The sequence below is a fragment of the Thecamonas trahens genome (assembly GCF_000142905.1).
Source record: "Thecamonas trahens ATCC 50062 unplaced genomic scaffold supercont1.59, whole genome shotgun sequence".
NCBI classification, from domain to species: Eukaryota; order Apusomonadida; family Apusomonadidae; genus Thecamonas; species Thecamonas trahens.
Window position 1 is genome coordinate 130,587 of NW_013657621.1, and position 21,623 is coordinate 152,209.

The following is a 21,623-nucleotide window of genomic DNA, read 5'->3' on the forward strand; positions in this document are numbered from 1 at the left end:
CTCATGCTCGCCTTTGTTCGCAACGCGTCATCGCTCTCGCTTGTCCGCGCCATCGCCTCATCAGCCTGCCTCGCCCTCCCCGATCCGTCCATGGAGGACCTCCTCCGCCAGCTCAACGAGTCGGGCGATCTGCCCGAGCTGGAGCTCGAGCCGCTCGGCGGGCGCGACGATCGCCTCGTCGTCCCGGGCCATCCCGTCCTCCACGCGCCCGCCCCGCCGACCCTTCCGGCTCCGACTTCCTCACCCGCCGCTGTCCAAAAGCTCATCGAGACGCCGTCCGACAACGGCGGACTCGCTAACGACCTCGATCTCCTCGTCGACGTCCTTGCCACCCATGGCGCCCTCGGTGTCGCCGCCCTCAGCTCGGCATCGCCAAGCGAGTCTTTGTGGTCGATGCCGCCGTCGCTGGCCCGGCCATCGACCCACTCTCCGCCCACAACGAAACCGCCGACGAGGAAGACGACATCGTGGCTGTGGCCTGGATCGACCCGACGGTCGTCTCGGCCTCCTCCCCGCCGTCGTGGTTCTGGGAGGGCTGCCTGTCGCTCCCGGGCCTCTACGGCTGGGTCGCTCGCCCTTCCGCCGTCGTCGTCTCCGGCTGGACCGCCACCCTCACCGCCGCCGGCTCCTGGAGCCTCACCCACAGCGCAGACATGCGGCTGGAGGACCTCCCCGCGAGGGTCTTCCTCCATGAGGCCGACCACCTTGACGGCCGGCTCTTCCCCGACCGCCTCTCCGCGCCCGCTTCGCCCTCCCGGCCGACCTCGTCGACGACATCGAAGGCTCAGACTATCCTTCGCCCGCAGCCGCACGGACCCGCCCAGGCGCCTTCTCGCCCGTCGAGTAGCCGCGCCACACCTTGCTCCATCTCTGCTCTCACCTGCATCTGCATCCGCGTCCGCAGTGCCCGATCACCATCCCGCCTGCCCTCGTTTACCTCCTCATCAACCTGCGAGCCACTCCTCCAGCATCTGCGCCGCCTCGCCCTGCCCGGCTCCGCGCGCATCTGACGCCACCCGCCCCACTCTTGCCGCGATCTCTACCTCACCTCGTGGTGTCACATCGAGGAGGGCGGCGACAACTGGCACGTGGCCACGCACCGCCGCTGTGTGCAGCGCCGCGTCCAGCTTGCTCAACGACTCTGCGCTTGCGTGCTCGAGGAGGAGCTGGACACACTCGAGGTACCCACGCGTCGCCGCTCGCTCGATCGCAAAGTGTTCGCGCTCCTCAGTTTCAGCCGTGCTCCACACCAGCAGCAGTCGGAGCACGGCTGCGTGCCCGCTGCTGGCCGCCACCCCGATGGCCTTGCCTACCGCCTCACCCGCGCCGCCCAGCCCGGCATCAAGCAGAAACGCGACCGCGGCGTCACTTCCGATTCGCGCTGCCGACACTAGGGTGCGCGGCTCAAACTGCGTCTCGGGCGCAGCCGCCACCAGCGTGCGAACCACATCCATGCACCCGTTGGCAATGGCCCAGTTTGCCGCCTGCCACCCGTTGGCGGCCACATCGACCCGTCCATCGGCGAGCAGTAGCTCCACCACTTGGCCTCGGCCAGCCCGCGCCGCCGTCCGCAGTGCTGCCGAGTTGTCCGCCCGCGGATCGACTCGCGGATCGGCCAGCAGCTCGGCCACCGCCGACGCGTGGCCCGACCGCGCCGCCCATCGCAGCGCATAGTTGTCGAGCACGCCCGGATCGACGCGCCCGTCGGCCAGCAGCCGGCGCAGAATGTCGACATGCCCAAACTCGGCTGCCCATCGTAGCGGATAGCCCGAATCAAACTGGACGTCCACCGCAGTTGCATTGAGGAGCTCGGCCACCACCGCAGCGTGTCCGCTGTTGCACGCCCACACAATCGCCGCGTTGTTGCTCCATCCCACATCGGTCTCCGGCATCGCCACCAGCATTCGCACCACCTCTGCAGCGCCCGCGTTGGCCGCCGCCACCAGTGCCCGCGAGAGCATTGCCGTCACTTCAGCTGCAGGCATCGCTAGGACAGCGCGTACAGTTTCGACTGCGCCGACAGCGCCGACCGCTGCTCCGGCAACAAGCAGTTCGCGCAAGTCTGCAGCCGCAAGCTGTGCAAGCTCAGTCAGCCGCCGCCGCCATTGCCCTCCCTCGCTCTCGCTCAGACCGACCGTCGTCCCCGTCGTCGTCCTCCTCGTCACCCCCAGCCGCGCGAGCGTGCCGAACGTGTGGCTGATGGTCAACGCACCCGGCGGAGGAACCTGGCCGATGACCTCGTCGGTGGCCCAGAGCGCAGATCGGACGTGGGCATGGTCCACGCACCACATCAGACCCATCGCTGCATACACTTTGTCCCGTCCGTATTCGTTGCCAAGAATCATCCGGTACAACGTCTTGCACGTCATGCCCAGCGCCACCATGTCCTCCGCCGTAAGCACCTTGCTCGCAAACGCAATCAGCTGCACGATCTCCACCGGAAAGTCCGTCAGCACCACACCTTGCCCCTCATCGGTGCCATTGGTCCCCGTAGCTGCCATTTGCTGCCTTGATGCTCTCTTGATGCTGTCCTGATACCCACCGCCTGTCGTTGTCGCTGCCTCTAAATCCCTCGAAAATACTCCGACGAAGACAGAGAGAGAAGCGTGTGACCGACGGACGGCAGCCTTGTCCCCGCTTGGAATCGTAGCGGATTGTGGCCTACAATTTACCTACACCACCACGACGGGTCAGTCCGTCTGAAAGGGAGACAATGGCAAATGCTGTGGAGGAGAAGATCTGGTCAGGAACGACCCGTGTCTTGACCTTGAACCACGGGACGTCGAGCCGTGCCGCAAGGTCACGGATCGAGGCCGTCTCGCGGGTGCGCGACAAAGACGGCGGCGGTGGCGGAGACGCGGTGCGGTGCCGGTCGAGCGCGCCATCCCCGATGTAGTGCGGATACGTCTGTGCAGCGGCATCGAATCGGTCGGCGAGGCTCTCGGTCCCCGGGACCTCTCGAGCTAGCCGCCGCCGGGTCTCGTCGCGGGCGCGACGCGCGCGCGCAGCGTGCGCTACCTGCGCCACCACAGAAAGCTTCGAGTTGAGCAACGCAGCGTTGGCCTCCTTCTGTTGCGAGAGCGAAAGGATCGGTTTGCGCGTCGGCGCTGGTCGTGTACCCTGAACCGTAGCGTATGCGTCGCTGATCTCTGCCGAACGAGCCGCGAGGCTCGCCCGTGCCTCGCCGGCGGACCCGAGGATGTTGTCGATGTCGAGCGGTGGTGGCGGCGGCGACGGCGGTGGCGGTGGCGGCGTAATAGCGACTGCTGTCACTGGCGAAGCATCTGGGGTGATGGCCGTGAACGAAAGTCCGGACGTCCGGGTCAGCTCACGGCGCCACTCTGCTGAACTACCAGCAGCCGGCGCGGTGGCCTGTGGACGAGTTGCTGTCTTGATGAGCGGTGGGCGCCGCTCGAGGACAGGCACAGTCTGCAGTGGCTCTGTAACATCCCTACGCGGCAGGGTATGTACAAGCCGGGTGACGTCCCCCTCAAACGACGCAATCTGCGCGTTGAGATCAGCAAGCCGTGCCGAGGTCTCTGCGTACGACCGCGAGAGCTCGGCCGGCTCGGGCTCCGGCCCGCGGAGGGGCGATGACCACGACGGCGGGGATGTGGTGGGCGAGAACGAAGAGAGCGAGAACGGCTCGACCCGCTTGACCGGCGAGATGGATGGCGAGCGGGCACCGCGAAGGCTGTCTGTAAACGACGGGGTCCGAGCCCGCGGGGTGACCGCTGCTGATGGCGGCTGCGGCGGTGGCGTGCGGGCGGTGTCGCGTCCGTCGGCTGCGGGGTGATCGACCGAGTTGGGCGTGCTGGCGTCGTCAAAGAGCATGCCCACCACGTCCTCGTCGACGGCGGCGAGGCCGAGCCGGACGTTGTCAGGATCCGCCAGCAGCGATTCGGCCTCGCGAGAACGGCTCTGCGGCGAGAACGAGGAGTCAATGAACGTCTCGCCGGCGGTCACTCGCAGCACACCGTCGTCCATGGCGTGTGAGAGCTGGAGCGAGCGGGCAAAGCCCGAGTCGCGCGGCGGTGCAGGACTATCCTGCCGTTGCATCAATGGCGACGGTTGCGGCGGCGACGGCATGGTGGCGGGTGGCGGTGGCGGTGGCGGCGGGGGTTGGGTGAGCATGGCGCGGTCGCGATCGCGCCGCTCGGCCTCGAGCTGGCGAATCCGCTCCATGAGCTCGTCCTCGCGCTGGCGCTGGCGCTCACGCTCACGGGCGAGCTCGGACGAGGTCTGCAGCGCAACCGACTTTGGGGACGGAGCCAAAGAAAGTGGACCGGATGCGGCGCGCGCAGCCGTGGCCAAGGTCTCGAGCGCCTGCAGCTCGAGGCGGAGCTCGCGCGACGAAGTGCGTGCAGCGGCGCGCTGGACGGCGGGAATGACAGTGCCGACCGGATCGAGGACGGCGGAGAGAAGTGCGGCTCTACCGGTTGCATCAGTTGCGGACCGGAGGAGCGCGTTAGCGAGCTCGACGACTACAAGCGCGGGGCTCGACTCGGTGAGCGCGGCCCGGATGGCGGCTGCGGCGTCGGGGAGCGCGGTGAGCTGGGAAGCGACAGTGGCGGCAAAGGCCGTGTCGGCGACGGCGAGCGAAGCAAGTGTGTCGAGGACGGCAGTGGCGACGCCAGGCGACGGCTGGCTGGCGAGAGCATCTAGGCCGAGCGCGAGGATCTGCGGTCGGAGGCGGCGGAGCTGGGCGGCGCCTACCGGGAGCGCAGCGATGCGGGCGAGAGCCGTAAGCGCATGGGCGAGGGCGTTACCGACGAGCTTTGGCAGGAGATCGACGAGCACAGCGGGAGCACCCATTTCGACGAGGTGCATAGCGCAGGCCGAGTCGTCGTCGATGGCTCGGGCGAGGCCAAAGAGGAGCGAGGCGAGGTCTCCCGGCGGAGCACGGACGGAGCGCTCAAGGGCAGCGATCCAGATGGCGGCGCGGTGGTCGGGCGGCGAGACAAGGGTGAGAGTAGCTGCGGCGGCGTGGCGGCGGAGGCTGTCAAGGACCTCGCGAACGTTAGATGCGTCGAGGTACTGTCGAAAGTAGAGGGCGACGCCGAGCGGCTCGGGCGAGGCCCGCGGCAGGACCGGCAGGTCACGGCAAAAGACCCGGATGTCGTCGACAGACCGCGGATCTCCGAGGGCGGCAGCAATGGTTGCCACGTTTGCGGCAAACGGCAGGGCGTCGTTCCACGGCAGGGCCTCGGCGTGGCGGACGGGTGCAAGGCCGACGACGTCGTCGGGTTCGACATCCTGGGCCGATGCCCATGTCAGGATGCATTCTGATGGCGGAGGAGCAGATGGCACCGGTGCCGAGTGTGCCATGCGCGGGCTGGTGAGCAGCGATGCGTTGGCCAGGGGAGTGATGGAGGGAGTGGGAGCAGGCGTGGCGGCGGAGGCGGGAGGTTGTGCGTCCGAGCTGCGGTCCTGATCCTGGCCACGACTGCGACTGCGACTGCGGCCCTGATCCCGGCCACGACTGTGACTGCGGCCCTGATCCCGGTCACGACTGCGGCCCTGATCCCGGCCACGACTGCGACTGCGACTGCCCTGATCCCGGCCACGACTGTGACTGCGGCCCTGATCCCGGCCACGACTGCGACTGTGACTGCGGCCCTGATCCCGGCCACGACTGCGACTGCGGCCCTGATCCCGGCCACGACTGCGACTGCGACTGCGGCCCTGATCCCGGTCACGACTGCGGCCCTGATCCCGGCCACGACTGCGACTGCGACTGCGGCCCTGATCCCGGCCACGACTGTGACTGCGGCCCTGATCCCGGCCACGACTGCGACTGCGACTGCGGCCCTGATCCCGGCCACGACTGTGACTGCGGCCCTGATCCCGGCCACGACTGCGACTGTGACTGCGGCCCTGATCCCGGCCACGACTGCGACTGCGACTGCGGCCCTGATCCCGGCCACGACTGTGACTGCGGCCCTGATCCCGGCCACGACTGCGACTGCGACTGCGACTGCGACTGCGACTGCGACTGCGACTGCGGCCACCTTCCCGACCGCCACTCCGACGACGAGTACGAGTACGACTGCGAGTACGAGTGCGAGTGTGATCCGGCCGCTCTGCCTCCCGTACGACAGCCGCAATGGCCGATCGCCAAGCATCGGCCTCATGGGGCTCATCGGCCATGAGCACGATAGGCGGGGAGTCTGCCCTTGGCGGCGGGGCGAGCTGGAAACCCCTTGCGCCCTTCTTGCCGACAAAGGGGTTGACGGAGGCACCTTTGAGGGGGATGACCTATGTATGGGTATGGGTATGGGTATGGGTATGGGTATGGGTATGGGTATGGGTATGGGTATGGGGGGGGGGGGGGTGAGTGTGGGCGTCACGTTGAGCAGGTGATGAGGTGGCGCGAGGGGGTGGGTATGGGCATGGAGGGACATACTCGGTGGATTCGACTGGGATCTTTGGGAGAACAAAGACAGAGGGTATGCGTCGTCGCATTGAGGGCAACATGATGTCGTCGTGTTCGTCGGAAGAGCCCCGAGGAGGGCTCGTACAGTCCGCCCGTCCGGGCAACGGCCATCGCTTCGCCCGTCACGAGTCAGCTGGCGAGCCACCGCCACCGCCACCGCCATCGCCACCGCCACCGCCACCGCCACCGCCATCGCCACCGCCACCGCCACCGCCACCGCCACCGCCACCGCCACCGCAACGGCACGGCAACGCAACGGCAACGCAACGGCAACGGCAACGGCACGGCATCGCCACCGCCATCGCCACCGCCACCGCCACCGCCATCGCCACCGCCACCGCCACCGCCATCGCCACCGCCATCGCCACCGCCACCGCCACCGCCATCGCCACCGCCACCGCCACCGCCACCGCCATCGCCATCGCCACCGCCACCGCCACCGCCACACACCGGCGGCTTCCTCGCGAAAATCGCCAGATATGCCCACATGCCGGCTACTGATGCTGGCAGCCCGATGCTGACAGCCCGATGCTGGCCACTGGTGCTGGCTACTGGTGCTGGCAGCCCGATGCTGGCAGCCCGATGCTGGCAGCCCGATGCTGGCTAGCTGGTGCTGATAATCATGATGCCCATGGTCTCATCTGCCACGACCGCCTCCCCCATCACCCATAATTCATGGCCATGCTCACCTCGATTGTCATCGTACGCGCATTGGAGACAATCGCGACGGACTCTGCCTCGTCGTTCCTGAACTTTTTATGTACAGCTCAATGATCTGTCTCACTTTGTGCTCTTCTCCGAGGCCGGCGCATTGTACGCTGGCGGAGGCTCGGACGGCAGCGGAGGCCCGGGCGGCGGTGGCGGTCCTGGTGGCGCCGATGGAGGCGGTGCACTCGAAGACGCCCCCGATTCACCGGCATTGTCAGACATCGGCTGTCCCACCGACGGCGCATACGGATTGAACGGCTGCGACTGAATCGGCTGCCCATACGGCTGCTGCGGCGGATAGGCGCGCTGCGGCTGGTAGGCACCCTGTGGCGGCGGCGGCGGCGGCGTCGGATCGTAGCTCGTGGCAGGTGCGGCGGAAAGCTCGGCGGCGCCACCCTCCTCCTCATCGTACTCGTACTCGTCCGCATCGGCGACGCTTCTGAGGCAGAGGCAGCAGGCGATGATCGAGCTGCTGATGACCATGACGGCACCGAGAGCGAGGACATACGGCCCGTACGTCTTGGTCGTGCACCTTGACGAGTCATGGAAGAAGCTGTTCTTGTCGCATGGATTGCCCAAGCCACTATTGCCATGCGAGGTCATAATGATGCCACAAATCAGGACGGCGATGGAGGCGCAGAGACCGCATGACACGGCCCGTGCACGTGGTGAGCGGCAGCACACGATATCTTCGATCCTGCTGTCAGAACGGACAACCACCACCGGGGCTTGTCCACCAGCATAACCGAGGCCGCCACCGTAACGCTGCCGATGACGGTTCATGTACAAGCCAGTCCATCGTGCTCGCTTCTCTTGCCGTCTCTTCCGCTTCAGCCGCTTCTTCCTCATGCCGGTAGCTCGATCGACTCGCATCTTGGACACCATGACGAAGTTGCTTCTCCTTTCCCTGCAATAGCGTTCCCGTTCTTTGCTTCCTCCGCTCGCCGCTTTGCCCGAGGTAGAGTTGAGTATGGCTCTTGCTTCTCTGTCCCTCTCTCCAAGCCTCTACAGCCCCTCTGCTGTCTCCGCCCAATTTTTTTGGGAGTTCATTCCGAGAACCCAATAACACGTTGTCGTCAATTGTTGTCGCAAATCAAATGTTATTTGACAACGATCAGCTGGCTACTGGTGCTGGCAGCCCGATGCTGGCAGCCCGATGCTGGCAGTCCGATGCTGGCTACTGGTGCTGGCAGCCCGATGCTGGCAGCCCGATGCTGGCAGCCCGATGCTGGCTAGCTGGTGCTGATAATCATGATGCCCATGGTCTCATCTGCCACGACCGCCTCCCCCATCACCCATAATTCATGGCCATGCTCACCTCGATTGTCATCGTACGCGCATTGGAGACAATCGCGACGGACTCTGCCTCGTCGTTCCTGAACTTTTTATGTACAGCTCAATGATCTGTCTCACTTTGTGCTCTTCTCCGAGGCCGGCGCATTGTACGCTGGCGGAGGCTCGGACGGCAGCGGAGGCCCGGGCGGCGGTGGCGGTCCTGGTGGCGCCGATGGAGGCGGTGCACTCGAAGACGCCCCCGATTCACCGGCATTGTCAGACATCGGCTGTCCCACCGACGGCGCATACGGATTGAACGGCTGCGACTGAATCGGCTGCCCATACGGCTGCTGCGGCGGATAGGCGCGCTGCGGCTGGTAGGCACCCTGTGGCGGCGGCGGCGGCGGCGTCGGATCGTAGCTCGTGGCAGGTGCGGCGGAAAGCTCGGCGGCGCCACCCTCCTCCTCATCGTACTCGTACTCGTCCGCATCGGCGACGCTTCTGAGGCAGAGGCAGCAGGCGATGATCGAGCTGCTGATGACCATGACGGCACCGAGAGCGAGGACATACGGCCCGTACGTCTTGGTCGTGCACCTTGACGAGTCATGGAAGAAGCTGTTCTTGTCGCATGGATTGCCCAAGCCACTATTGCCATGCGAGGTCATAATGATGCCACAAATCAGGACGGCGATGGAGGCGCAGAGACCGCATGACACGGCCCGTGCACGTGGTGAGCGGCAGCACACGATGTCTTCGATCCTGCTGTCAGAACGGACAACCACCACCGGGGCTTGTCCACCAGCATAACCGAGGCCGCCACCGTAATGCTGCCGATGACGGTTCATGTACAAGCCAGTCCATCGTGCTCGCTTCTCTTGCCGTCTCTTCCGCTTCAGCCGTTTCTTCCTCATGCCGGTAGCTCGATCGACTCGCATCTTGGACACCATGACGAAGTTGCTTCTCCTTTCCCTGCAATAGCGTTCCCGTTCTTTGCTTCCTCCGCTCGCCGCTTTGCCCGAGGTAGAGTTGAGTATGGCTCTTGCTTCTCTGTCCCTCTCTCCAAGCCTCTACAGCCCCTCTGCTGTCTCCGCCCAATTTTTTTGGGAGTTCATTCCGAGAACCCAATAACACGTTGTCGTCAATTGTTGTCGCAAATCAAATGTTATTTGACAACGATCAACCATAATGATGTGCGCGGTGCGGTGCGTTGAGGTGGGTTTGTTTCACAGAGTTATGTCGGCTACGACAGCAGGTCGGCGAGCTCATCCTCGGCCTCTTGCATGATAGCGTTGCGGCGGATGGTATCAAACTGGGTGTTGAGCTTGACCTTTTCGCGCTTGAGCGTCGAGTGGCCCATGCCTTCTAGGTCTGCCAGCTCGGCTGCGACGTCGGCGTCGACGTCGTCGTCGACGTCGATGTTGAGCGACGACGAGGAGCCCTTGCGGAGGCTTGTACCGGCCGAGACCGGCGGCGAGCCAGTGAACGAGCCGGCCGGCGACGACGGGTGCGACGACGAGGCGTCGTCGAGAAGTGGCAGGTTCTGCAGCGAGCCCTTGGCCCGGATCCGCGAGAGCCGCTCCTGCGAGTCGGGTGGGAAGAGGGCGGCGTTGACCGACTCCATGGCTTCGGCAAACTCAGCCGCTACCGCCGTCGAGCTCGAGGTCGGCCGCGGCGGGCCGGCGATTTTCCCGGCTGCGGCGGCCTCATTGAGGTCGATGAGCTCGTCGTCGTCCGAGAGCGAGTCGGCCGTCACCGTCGGCGAGACGATTGGCGACTGGCCGGCAGTGCTCACCACCGACGAGACTAGCGGTGATGAGACAACTGGCGCGTACGACGGTCCGTGCACGTCGAGCCCGGCGCTCTCGAGCGCGTCGAGCTCGCGCTGTAGCGAGCTCGACGAGCCCGACATTGACCGCCGCACAACCTCGGCGTCGCGCGACGAGAGCGTCATCGAGTAGCACGAGACTTCGCGCCCGCGCGATGCGCGCGCTTTGGCGCGCTTCTCCTTGAGAATCATTCGGTTCTTGGTCCGCCGGCGCGTCCGGTTGGCAAACGAGTTTTCAAACTCGGGCAGCGGCGGCGGCGCGGGCACGACCTGCGACGCCTCACCGCCGCGGATTGAGCCGACGCGCTCGTCGTCGTCGGCTAGCATACGGTGGACTTCATCGTCGTCAAACGACTCGACGCTCTGCCTCACGCCTACAAAGCCGAGCTCCGGCCCGAGCCCCAGGCCCTCGTACTCACCGGCTGCCAGGTCCTCCCGCCGCAGCATGCCGCAGTTGATGAGCGAGATGGTCGAGTCGCTTCGGTCGCGCCGCCCGAGCTGGATCTTGCCGTATGCCGAGCTGCCTGACGACCCGCGCCGCCGCGTCTCACCGCTGATCACCGCCTGGACCCGAGTGCCCTCGATCGACGTCGACAAGCTGGCCGAGTCAGACGCGCTTGCTTCCACCGTGGCGGCATCGGCTGCGTCGGAGTCGGCGGCTTTCCCGGCCCGGGCCAACCCGCGCTCGTTAGCGTCGAGCGTGTCGTCCATCATGGCAATGTCGTGGAGGAGCGTCTGCTTCTGGGCAGGATCCACGCTCTTGGCCGACGAGAACCGCGAGAGGTCGACCTGCGGGAGCGGAAACTGGAGCATGGTCTTGGAGGCGCCCACCGCGCGGAAGAGCTTGTGCAGGCCCGAGAACGAGAACTCGTTGTCGTCGGCCAGCAGCAGGACCATTGATGAGCTCGGCGACTGGACTGCCCGGGCCAGCGCGTATGCGCCTTGGTCGCCCAGCCCCATTCCGGAGACGTCGATCTCGGTGAGCGACGCCGAAGTCTCAAACGCGTTCAGCAGCGGGACGCAGGTCTCGTGCCCGAGCCGGTACTTGGAAGGTCCGCCCTGGAGTACAAACGACTCGAGCGGGACCATGTCGACCAGGGCCGCCAGCGCGTCGAGTGCGCCCGCATTGTCCTTGACCTTCACCTTGAGGTTGCGCGAGATTGAGAGGTACCGCAGCGACTCGACCGACTGCAGGGCGGTCGCCAGAATGCAGAGCGCAGACGGCGTGAGCGAGGCGTCCTCGAGCGAGAGCGAGTGCAGGTTCCGCGAGGTCATAAAGGCATCGGCGAGCACTGTTGGGCACGAACCGAGCGAGAGCCCGTCGAGCGTCAGAAGCGACGTCTTGCGTGTCGGCTGCGAGACCATGGCGAGGACTAGCTCGGAGAGGCCAGCCACCACCGTCGCCGTCGAGCCCTTGATGAACGACACATCCAGGTCCGTCACAGACGACGACGAGAGCGCAGCAGAGATTGCGTGCGCCGCCTTGGGCTTCACCTCGGTCTGAGAGATGTCGAGCGTGAGGAGCGCCCGCGTCGGGCTAGCCGCAGAGAGGCCCACCGCGAGTGCCTCCAGGTCGACTCCGGCGTTGCCCAGCAGCAGGGTAGAGAGCTTGTCCACGTTCCCACTCTCGAGGTACGAGACCAGCGCCTTGGTCCCGGCCTTGGAAATGCGGTTTTCCGAGAGGTTGAGCGCCTCAAGAGCGAGCGCAGGCGTGTTCTCCAGCCCGCTGAACAGCGCCACAATGGCTTGGTCGAGATGTTGCACATCGAGAGGTCGAGCGACCGCAGCGACTCGCAGGTGAGGAGGCCGGCCACCAGTGCGTGCATGGCCTTGTTGTCGATGTGGTTGTTGGAGAGATTGACCACAGCCAGCGCCGAGCCTGCAAGCGATCCCTCAAGCGCCCGCCCGACCTCCACAAAGCCGGCCCGTGCCCCGAGACTTGACGCCTGCAGCGTGTGCAGTGTCTCGTTGTAGCAAAATACAGGCGCGAGCGTGGTGAGCGCGTCGCGGCGGTCCAGGCCGTCGAGCTCCAATGCGCGGACGTAGCACGAGTGCGCGAGCGCCTTGGACAGCGCCTGCATGTTGAGGCCCTTGGGTGACGAGAGTGTCGAGAGGACAAGGGCAGCACCCTGGGGGCCCTCCATCGACTCGCCATCGGCATCCTCGTCGTCATCCGCCAGCGGGAAGCAGTGGCCGGCGATGAGGTTGGCCATCTTGGCGGCCAGCGCCGACGAGAGGCCCGAGTGTGTGGCGCACGCCGCGAGCGAGACTCGGAACGCCTCCTTGTCCTGGTCCACGCGTCGCTCGCTGGGGTGCGAGTCGAGGTGCTCCCACCGCGCCACAATCTCTCTCACCTTGGGGATCTTGACGTCGTCGAGGACCTCAACCCACAGGCGCGCAGTCCGCGGCCATGACCGGGTCACCTCGTCGGTCGCTACCAGCAGCGCCGTCAGCAGCTCGTCAAGCGTCGCCGTCTCGAGCGTCACGTGGTCGACAGAGAGCGTCGGCGTGCCCATGACAAGCTGGAACGACGACGAAGTCGTGACCGAGGTGATGTCCAGAATGTGCACAAAGCGCTTGACGGAGAAGCCCTTGCGGCCGAGATCCTTGTGTACCGTCAGGTGATGGCCGGTCAGAGTCACCAGCCGCTCCTTCTCCTCATTGCTCTTCTTCTCCATAGCCCAGCCCACATACCGCAGAGTCGACTGTTCCTGCACCGCATACTCTCGCGCGTACACCCTGTCCGACTCTTCCAGCTCGCGGAACGCCATACTATTCAGTTACAGCAAGTTGCCTTCCAGCAGCAGCAGTAGCACCTTGTGTGACCTTGTGATGTCGGGTGACCTTGTGATGTCGGGTGACCTTGTGATGTCGGGTGACCTTGTGATGTCGGGTGACCTTGTGATGTCGGGTGACCTTGTGATGTCGGGTGACCTTGTGATGTCGGGTGACCTTGTGATGTCGGGTGACCTTGTGTCGACCTTTTCAGCAGAAGTAGCTGGTCGTCGGTGACCGTGGCCTTAAGTAGTTACCAGGCACAAGCGGAAGCACTCGTTGGTTGTGGTGGGTGTGGGTGTGGTTGTGGTGGTTGTGGTTGTGGTGGTGGTGGTGGTGGTGGTGGTGGTGGTGGTGGTGGTGAGGAAGGCCCTTTTTGCCTGTCCGCCGTTTGCTCTTTCGCCACCGACCTGTCCTTTCCGTCCACGTCTACGTGAACAGGGGATGCACGACTTGGGTACGTGCGCGTTCGTGTACGTATGTATGTACGCGTGTGTGTATGGGTATACCTCTATGAGCGTATGTATGTATGTGTGTATATTCGTGTGTATGCGTGTGTGTGTGTGTGTGTGTATGCGTGTGTGTATGCGTGTGTGTGTATGCGTGCGTGTGTGTTTGGTGACGGAACCCCCGACCTTGGTACTGGTGGGGGCGGTAACGGAGGGGGGGAGGGGGTGGGGGGGGGGTGGGGTGGTACTGGTACTGGTACTGGTACTGGTGGTGTACGTTCTCCTCCCGGTAAGGGGTTGGGAGGGGGGGGGGGTTGGGAGGGGACGGTAGACGGTAGAGAGGTGTGTGTGCTGGGTCTGCGGTGCGTGGTCATTGTCTCGGTCTCGGTGCTGTTATGGTCGTCTCCCCCCTCCCCCTCCCACCCCCGCTCGCCCCATGTGTGTCGGTCAACACCGCCACCACCGGCACTGCCATCGGTTTGAAATGGAGGCTATCCATTGGCGCCATGTGCGGATTGCAAAAAAAATACATCGCCCAGAAATGGTGAGGCGTCATGGATGGACGATGTTGCGGTTGATGGCAGGGGAGGTTTGCTTGAGATAGTAGGGGATGGTTTCTTGATGATAGGCTGGGGCAGGGGTGGGAGGCGACGACCGGTGGGTGGGGATGAGGAAGTGCTTGGGAGAGGCTATCCGTGGACAGGCCGTGCTGCACAGACGTGCGGGTAGGATGCAGGTGTGGCAGAGCTTGTGACATGTGGTGTGCAGATGCGGGGAATTTCGCTGCGTCTTATCCTCCGCACTGCCGCGTATGCGCATGATCTGCTCCCAGCACGAGGTAGAGAGGGAGATCACCATACAGTCTGATGTGTGTGGTGGTGGTTTGCGGCTGGGGGTGGGATGAAAAGGGTGTGTGGCGTGTGTTGATGTGAAGGGACAACATGATGACTGACCGGAAATATGTGATCAATGGTTTTCGCCGCCCACACCGGATGAGACCGGCTTGGCTCGCCAGACGGTCGCGCGCGCGCGCGCGAGAGAGAGAGTAGGCAGACCAGCGGTGTTAATGCTGTTGTGGTGCTTTTTGCCATCGGAAGCATGTACTGTTCAATCTCCATCGTGATGACCGAGGCCCGACACGACCGTTTGCGCAAGGCAAGATCACCCGCCAGCACCCCCGCCGCATCCTCCTAGCATCCTCACCCTCACCATCCCACATCGCTAGCTCATCCCCATCCCAGGATCGCCAAGATCCCCATGATCCCCATCTCTCCCCCCAAAAGGAACACCTCTTCCAAACAAAAAAAAAGTGATTGCCACCCAGACCACCCGCGCCGAATAGTCCTTTTTACCTGTGAGGTCACTCGGCTCAGGGCGGTCGGCGCGCCGGGCTCGGCTTCTGCGGCAGCACTCAACGCAGAGCGACTGTGTGTGCAGTCAGCAGGAGACAAGGGCAAGAGGAGGAAGCCGACCATGTCCCGACATACTAGCTTTTTCAGCATCCTTATCCTTGCTGGTATGCTCCTTTCACTCGCTTTGCCCACCACCCCTGTGCCCGCCCATGCTAAGGTGAGGTCAGCCTTCGTGACGTCGGCGACTGCCACCTCACCGACAACAGCGGGAGGAGGGGGAGGAGGGGCAGGAGGGGGAGGAGGGGGAGGAGGGGAAGCAACAAGAGCAACACGATCATCGTCATGGTCATCATCATCATCATCATCATCATCTCCATCATCATCATCATCATCATCATCATCATCATCATCACCCCGATCATCATCATCGACCATCCCCACCGCCACCGCCTCGACCATCCCCACCGCCACCGCCACCTCTTCTACCGCCACCTCTGCTACCGCCACCTCTTCAGCCTCCAATCCCATCCAGGCATCGCCTGCTGCTGCCTCGGCGACCGATGTCCAGCCGCTCATCATCGTGGCCACGGTAGATGGGGCAGTCTACGGCTTGGCTGCTGGCGATGGCTCGGTGGTCTTCTCCTTTGACACCGGCTCGCCCTTTGCTGCCTCTATGTTCACCGCAGGCATGATGGGCTCGATGGCGGCTGCTTCCTCGGCTTCGGGCCCGTCGCCCTCGTCGTCGTCGTCGTCGTCCCCGCCGCCTTCGCCATCCCCCTCTCTCCCGCACACTCTCCTGCCGGGTCTTGACGGCGCCTCGCTGTTCAGCTATACCCACGGCACGGGCCTCTCCAAGCTTCCCTTTGCCGCTCCTCGCTTGGTCCAGGAGACGCCGTTTGTCGACAGCAACGACCTCATGTATCTTGGCTCGCGAGCGGCCACGATCTACGCGGTCGATCTCGAGACGCTAGCTGTCTCGCGGGTCGGCAGTGCTGCCTCTGCGGCAGGCACGAGCGCCGCCGACTCTGGCGCCCGCAGCCTGTTTGTGGCTGTCGAGACAATGACCATCTCGGTCGTCGACGCCCACACCGGCCTGCCCTACTCGAACGTCTCGCTCGGAACCATCTCGCCGAGCCTCGACCTCGCGTCGCTGGCTTCGCTCGGTGGGGCGGGAGCGGGAGCGGGAGTGGGCGAGGAGGAACCGACCTTCCGCCGCTGACGCTCGACGCGCTCCTCGCCGACGCCACGCGTCCGATCATCTACACCGACCTCTCGGGCCTCCTGCACTGCATCGACCGGAGCACCGGGTACGTGCTGTGGTCTGTCGAGCTCCCGGCCACGGTTGTCTCGTCGTTCTACCTCTCGCCGGCCGTCGGCGCCGTCCTCCGGCTCACGCCGCTCAACAAGCTCGGCGTCCACTGCCTCCGCGACCAGTGCTACACCGGCTCGTTTGCGCTTGTCTCGCCGTCAACCGCCACCGGCACGACACCGTCGTCGCACCTAGTTGCGCCGGCCGACACCTCAGGTCTGGTCTTGGTGGGCGGCTCGCCGGCATCGGGCCTTTGGGCCGACGACAACGGCGCCTTTGTCCGCTTTGCCGATGGCGACGGGGCTGGCAGCATCGACACCGGCTCGCTCTTTGACGACTTGAACGGCGAGCCGAGTCCGCCACACAGCGGCAGCGGCGGCGGCCTAGTGCCGTACTCGCCCGACGGCTTCCACTGCGCACCCGACTCTCCAAGCTTCCCGGGCTGCCTCACCGGCGCATGGCAGACCGCGCCGTCGTCGCCCGCCACTTCTGCAGGCGAGCTTGGACCGGGCTTTCCCTCTCTGCCCGGCGAGGGTGACAACGCGATGCCGTACAACGCCACGGCCGCTGACCTCGTCCTTGCGCTCGTCCGCAAGGCTCCGACCCAGCTCGCGGTTGCAGCCGCCGCGCTGCTTCTGCTGCTTGTTGTGCTCGCGGCGCGCACGGTTCAGAACCGCTCGCTGCCGCTCCAGCCCCAGCCCGACACCCTCGCGCCACTGACCGCTACAGACTATACCGACGAGCCCGACTCGGCGTCGTCAATGGGCTCGTCGCTCCTGGCTTCCATCTACGCGCGGACCAACTCGAACAACTCGTCAGGTGCGGCCGGAAGCTCAGTGCCGAGCGCGGTTGTTGACGCCTGGAACGGGCAGGACGAGTTGGTACAAGTCGGCGGAAGCGAGGCAACAACCTGGCGCATCGGCGACATCACTTTTGACACCGATGCCGTTCTCGGCAAGGGCTCGCACGGTACAGTCGTCTTCCGCGGCGACATCGGCGGGCGGCAAGTGGCGGTCAAGCGCATGCTCGCCGAATTCTACGAGGTTGCCTCAAAGGAGGTCGGTCTGCTCATGGCCTCGGACCTCCATCCCAACGTCGTCTCGTACTATGGGCGCAAGATGGATGCCCAGTTTGTGTACATTGCCCTCGAGGAGTGCGCGTGCTCGCTGGCGTCGGCCATGACCTCTGGCATGATTTCCGACATGCCGCTCGAGCTTAAGCGCAAGCTGCTCTTCGAGGCCGCCTCGGGCGTTGCCTTTCTCCACTCGCTTGGCATTGTCCACCGCGACGTCAAGCCGCAGAACATCCTCCTGGCCAAGGACTGGACGGCCAAGGTCGCCGACTTTGGCCTCGGCGCTGAGCTCGATCGCGGTCGCTCGTCTTTTGACACCCACACCGCGGGCACGCTCGGCTGGCTTGCACCCGAGGCGCTCGCCGGCGAGCGCTGCACCCGCGCCGTCGACGTCTTTGGTCTCGGCTGTGTCGCCTACTACGTCCTCACAAACGGCGACCACCCGTTTGGCTCGCGCTACGAGCGCGACTGGGCCATCCTCAATGCCGCGCCCTCGCTCGACGCCGTCGCTTCAGACCCAGCCCGCGGCGGCCATGAGGCCGTCGCCCTCGTCTCACGCATGGTCGCCCGCTCTCGTGACGCCCGCATCACCGCCGCCCAGGCGCTCGCCTCGCCGTTTTTCTGGAATACCCGCAAACGCCTCGACTTTCTCATGGAGGCCTCGGACAGGGTCGAGATCGACTACCAGGACCATGGCGCTGCCGGTCGTGTTGTCCGCCTTCTCGAGGCCCGCGCCGCCGACGTCTTTGACCTCGACCTCGTTGTCCGCCCGCCGCGCCCGGCAGATAGCAGCGACCGCCCACGCTCGCTCTTCACGCCTGCCACACCCTCGCGCGCCGACCGAAGCAGCTCCTGGCGTACTCGCGATGCCGGCCCGCCGGGCTTTGCGCCCTCACACTCGCCCCACTCGTCGTCGTCGCCCAAGAAGAAAACGCCGTCGCCGGCCGCACCGCGCCGCGGCTGGATGGCCGTCCTCGCTCCCGAGCTCATCATCAACCTCGGCAAGTACCGCAAGTACGACCCGCGCTCGCTCCGCGACCTTCTCCGGGTCATGCGCAACAAGGGCCGCCACTACCGCGACCTCCCGCCCGAGCTCAAGGCCGTACTCGGCGACTATCCCGACGGCTACTACGCCTACTTCCTCCGCAAGTTTCCGCGCCTCCTTGTCGTCGTGTGGGAGGTCGTCGTCGAGGAATTTGGCGTCGACGCCGATCCGGCATTCGACCAGTACGTGGCCAAGCCACCGCCGCCGGCGAGCTCCTCACCCGCACCTGCTCCCCTCCCTGTCTCCCGGAGCAATGCTACGCCTTCGGCGCCGTAAACCCCGCGCCTCCTCCTCTTGCGACAACATTTACGCTGCTACTCCATCGACATTGTCGACGATGAGCTAAACGGCGACGATGACCGCGAGTGCAGTCCTTCATCACCGCACACTTGCGCCTCAAGTCCTTCCCCGGTGTCTACCATGTCCAGCGTCGGTGCTAGCGATCGCGCCGCCCGCGGCGGCTGAGCTGAGAAGATCGACGGCGGCAGCTGAGGGACCGGCGGCGGTGCTGAGGTCGCCACCGCCGACACCGGCGGTAGCGTAGGCACCGGCGGCGGCTGCGCCAGCGACGCCTCGTCGTCGTCGGATGACGAGAACGAGTCCGGCGCCAGCGGCGGCGCTGTTGCCGGAGACGGCAGCGACGGCGGCGGCGGCGGCGGGAGTGGTGGCGGTGGCGGCGAGCGAGTGCCAGGCCCAGCGTGAGCTCCAGCCCCACCCCCGTCCTCATCAGCATCAACACCATCACCGTCACCGCGTTCCCACCACAACGCCGATGAGCCGGCGGACCGGATGCCGCCGGGCGATGAGGCCGCCGAGGCGAGCACCGCGGCTGCCGGCGATCGCGAGCCGGACGAGGCCAGCGTCTCGACGTCATCGAACAGCAGCGGATGCGCGTCTTGCTGGGCCTGGACTTGCGGCGGCTGGCGGGCAAGCGCGCGCGAGCGGAGGGTGGCGCGCAGTTGGGCAGCCTCGCTCTCGAGGGCGGTGATGTACCGGGCCTGGTCCGCCGCAAGCAGCGCGTACGTAGCCGGCCGGACAAAAACGCGAGCTGGAGCTCGTCAGTGCCCGCAGCGACAAAGCCCTCGGCCTCGAGGGCGTCGAGACGGAAGAACTTGTTGTAGCCCCAGCACTCGCCGGCCTCAAACTCCGAGGTATACTCGCGGACCACCGGCGGGCGGGACGGCGCGGTGGAATGGCGCATCTCCACCCGGTACTCATACCGCGCCGAGCCAACGAGGCCGCCGGCCATCTCCAGAAAGACCGAGAGGTGCGTTCCGCGGGCGATGCCGTTGCCGTTTGGGTAGACCTTGAGCCGCCACGCGAGGCCGTGGGTCACCAGCGGCTGCGAGAACACCACGTCCTCGGCCGCGCGGAGCGCCGAGAACGACGCCAGCACAAAGTCGCCCGACGCATACTCGGGCACAATCTCAGAGGCAAAGACCGGCGGGACGTAGACGTGCAGCGCCGAGCTCCCGGCCTCACTCTCGGCCGCGTCCTCGCTGTCGTCGACTGCCGCTACCAGCGACGGCCGCTGGCACATCTCCCGCAGCAGACCCAGCAGCTCGTCGGTCTTGGCAATGAGCCGCGACCGCGGCGCGGCACTCAGCTGGCGCTCCAGCTCACCGAGGACCGATGAAATGAGCTCGAGTTCCTCAGCCATCGAGCCTTTTTGCGCAAGCAGCGCCAGAAGCTTGGTCTTGAGCTCGGCCTCCAGCCGGGCGTACATTTGGTCGACCGCGTCGCGGATCTCCAGCATCCGCTCTTCCTTGGCCCTCGTCACCTCCTCGATGTTCTCGTCGATGCCTGCAATCGCCGCCCGCAGCCGCTCCAGCCGCTCCGACAGCGCGTTGGTCTCTACCCGGATTCGCGACGTGTGGATGGCATACACCGCATCAAGCTTGTTGAACGCGTGCCCGGTGTGCGTCGAGCCAAACATGGCACAGTCGGAGCAGATCGCCACCCCGCACGTCTCGCAGTAGTATCCTAGCTCTTGATCGGGGTGGGCTGGGCACGGCTCGGCAACCCGCCCGCCACCGACTACCCCGCGGCGCCCGCCTGGCGACCGCGACCCGCCACCACGCGGGGGCGACGCCAGCAGGCCCATCGCCGCAGAGGCAGAGCTCGACGCTGTCGCCAGGTACGCCTTGTCCAGCTCGTCGGTCAGATCGTTCATGAACCGGCAGGTCACAAGCTCGTCCAGCTGCAGCGGCGCCCGGCAGTGCGGACACGTAGCACGCTGCACCAGCCACGTCGACATGCACGCGCGACAGCCCATTTTGGAGCACGCCGGGCACATGACCGCGCCCTCGACCCGCGCCATGCAGATGAAGCACCGGAAGAGCTCCTCGATGTTCGACAGTACCGATAGCGCCGCTGCATCGCCGCCCGCCATCGCCTGCCACCGCTCGCTGCCCCGCTCGACCTCATCCAGCGCGGTGAGCCCACCCGGGACAAGTCCACCTCCCGACGAGCTTGCTGCTGTGCTTCCAGCGGCTGCAACCGGACTACGACCCCCATCGCTATGCCCGTGACCAAGCCTGTACCCGTGACCGAGTATGGGATCATGCACATGGTGGCGGGCACGGTCGTCATCGTGATCGCGGCCTTGTCCGCCTCCGCGGCCGTGTCCGACTCGGTCCGCGCCTCCGCCTCCCACCCCCGCCACAGCCTCTGCCGCCGCTACGGCCCTCTGCAGCCGTCCACGAACCCCACCAGCGGCGACCTCCGCCCCCGCCGCCACCCCCACCGCGCGTTGCTCTCCACCAGCTCCACCATGACCGACACCGACCCGAGCTCTGTCACCATGACCGACTCGCCTTCCTCCGTCCGTCCCCACCCCCATACCTGTAGTCATGCCCATGTCCATACCCATGCCTGTCGTCATGCCTGTGGCCATGCCTGTGGCCATGCCCTCCCCCATGCCCTCTCGGTCTCCTTCCCGACTGTTCCTTCCACCACCACCACCACCACCACCACCACCACCACCATCATCACCACCACCGCTCCCGCCACCGCTCCTGCCTCGGACACGACCACTTCGAGAATGCTCCATGCTGAACACGCCACCAGCAGCTAGCTGATCGTCAACCTCCTCCGTTCTTCCAGCAGCTGTCAAGGATCCTCTCCAACCCTCAGCCTCCTACTCAGTCTCTTCCTCGAGTCAACTGTCTCCAACGCTCCGTCAGAGTCGTCGATGATCATGGTCGTGGTCATCATTGCCGTTGTGGTCGTTCTTGTGGTCTACAGGTTGTTCGCAACGGTGAGTGACACGAGTACGGTATTGGCAGGTAAGAGCTATCTGTCACAAGCTCCAATGGCCATCCTCCCCACTACCGTGCAACCACTCTACTGCCAGCGTCTGAATGTAGGGATGTGTG

At 65.4% G+C, this 21,623-nt stretch overlaps 6 protein-coding genes across 6 annotated transcripts; 2 read left to right on the forward strand and 4 right to left on the reverse strand.

The window, feature by feature from the left end:
- Positions 1-3: 3 nt before the first annotated feature.
- AMSG_10401 (peptide deformylase 2) lies at positions 4-1,620 on the forward strand (the record flags this gene model as incomplete). Its single annotated transcript, XM_013898114.1, has 2 exons — positions 4-348; positions 378-1,620. 2 exons carry the CDS (start codon positions 4-6, stop codon positions 1,008-1,010), a joined length of 978 nt encoding a protein of 325 aa, XP_013753568.1. The 3' UTR covers positions 1,011-1,620.
- Positions 1,040-5,328, reverse strand: AMSG_10402 (uncharacterized protein; the record flags this gene model as incomplete). Its single annotated transcript, XM_013898115.1, has 3 exons — positions 1,040-1,048; positions 1,080-2,468; positions 2,713-5,328. The coding sequence occupies 3 exons, from the start codon at positions 5,326-5,328 to the stop codon at positions 1,040-1,042; spliced, it is 4,014 nt and encodes a 1,337-aa protein (XP_013753569.1).
- A 367-nt stretch (positions 5,329-5,695) lies between these two features.
- AMSG_10403 (uncharacterized protein) lies at positions 5,696-6,150 on the reverse strand (the record flags this gene model as incomplete). Its single annotated transcript, XM_013898116.1, has 2 exons — positions 5,696-6,049; positions 6,097-6,150. 2 exons carry the CDS (start codon positions 6,148-6,150, stop codon positions 5,696-5,698), a joined length of 408 nt encoding a protein of 135 aa, XP_013753570.1.
- A 3,470-nt stretch (positions 6,151-9,620) lies between these two features.
- AMSG_10406 (uncharacterized protein) lies at positions 9,621-13,113 on the reverse strand. The gene has a single exon (XM_013898117.1). It carries the CDS (start codon positions 11,607-11,609, stop codon positions 9,660-9,662), a length of 1,950 nt encoding a protein of 649 aa, XP_013753571.1. The 5' UTR covers positions 11,610-13,113; the 3' UTR covers positions 9,621-9,659.
- Positions 13,114-15,508: 2,395 nt separating this feature from the next.
- On the forward strand, positions 15,509-18,522 carry AMSG_10407 (uncharacterized protein; the record flags this gene model as incomplete). The annotated part of the gene is made up of 2 exons (XM_013898118.1): positions 15,509-15,983; positions 16,019-18,522. 2 exons carry the CDS (start codon positions 15,509-15,511, stop codon positions 18,520-18,522), a joined length of 2,979 nt encoding a protein of 992 aa, XP_013753572.1.
- Positions 18,523-18,560: 38 nt separating this feature from the next.
- Positions 18,561-20,638, reverse strand: AMSG_10408 (uncharacterized protein; the record flags this gene model as incomplete). Its single annotated transcript, XM_013898119.1, has 2 exons — positions 18,561-19,244; positions 19,322-20,638. The coding sequence occupies 2 exons, from the start codon at positions 20,636-20,638 to the stop codon at positions 18,561-18,563; spliced, it is 2,001 nt and encodes a 666-aa protein (XP_013753573.1).
- Positions 20,639-21,623: the final 985 nt, after the last annotated feature.

What these genes read in the sequence shown, in the direction of transcription:
- AMSG_10406 (XM_013898117.1), bottom strand. Translation starts at nt 11,609, where the DNA reads ATGGTCTCGCAGCCGACACGCAAGACGTCGCTTCTGACGCTCGACGGG.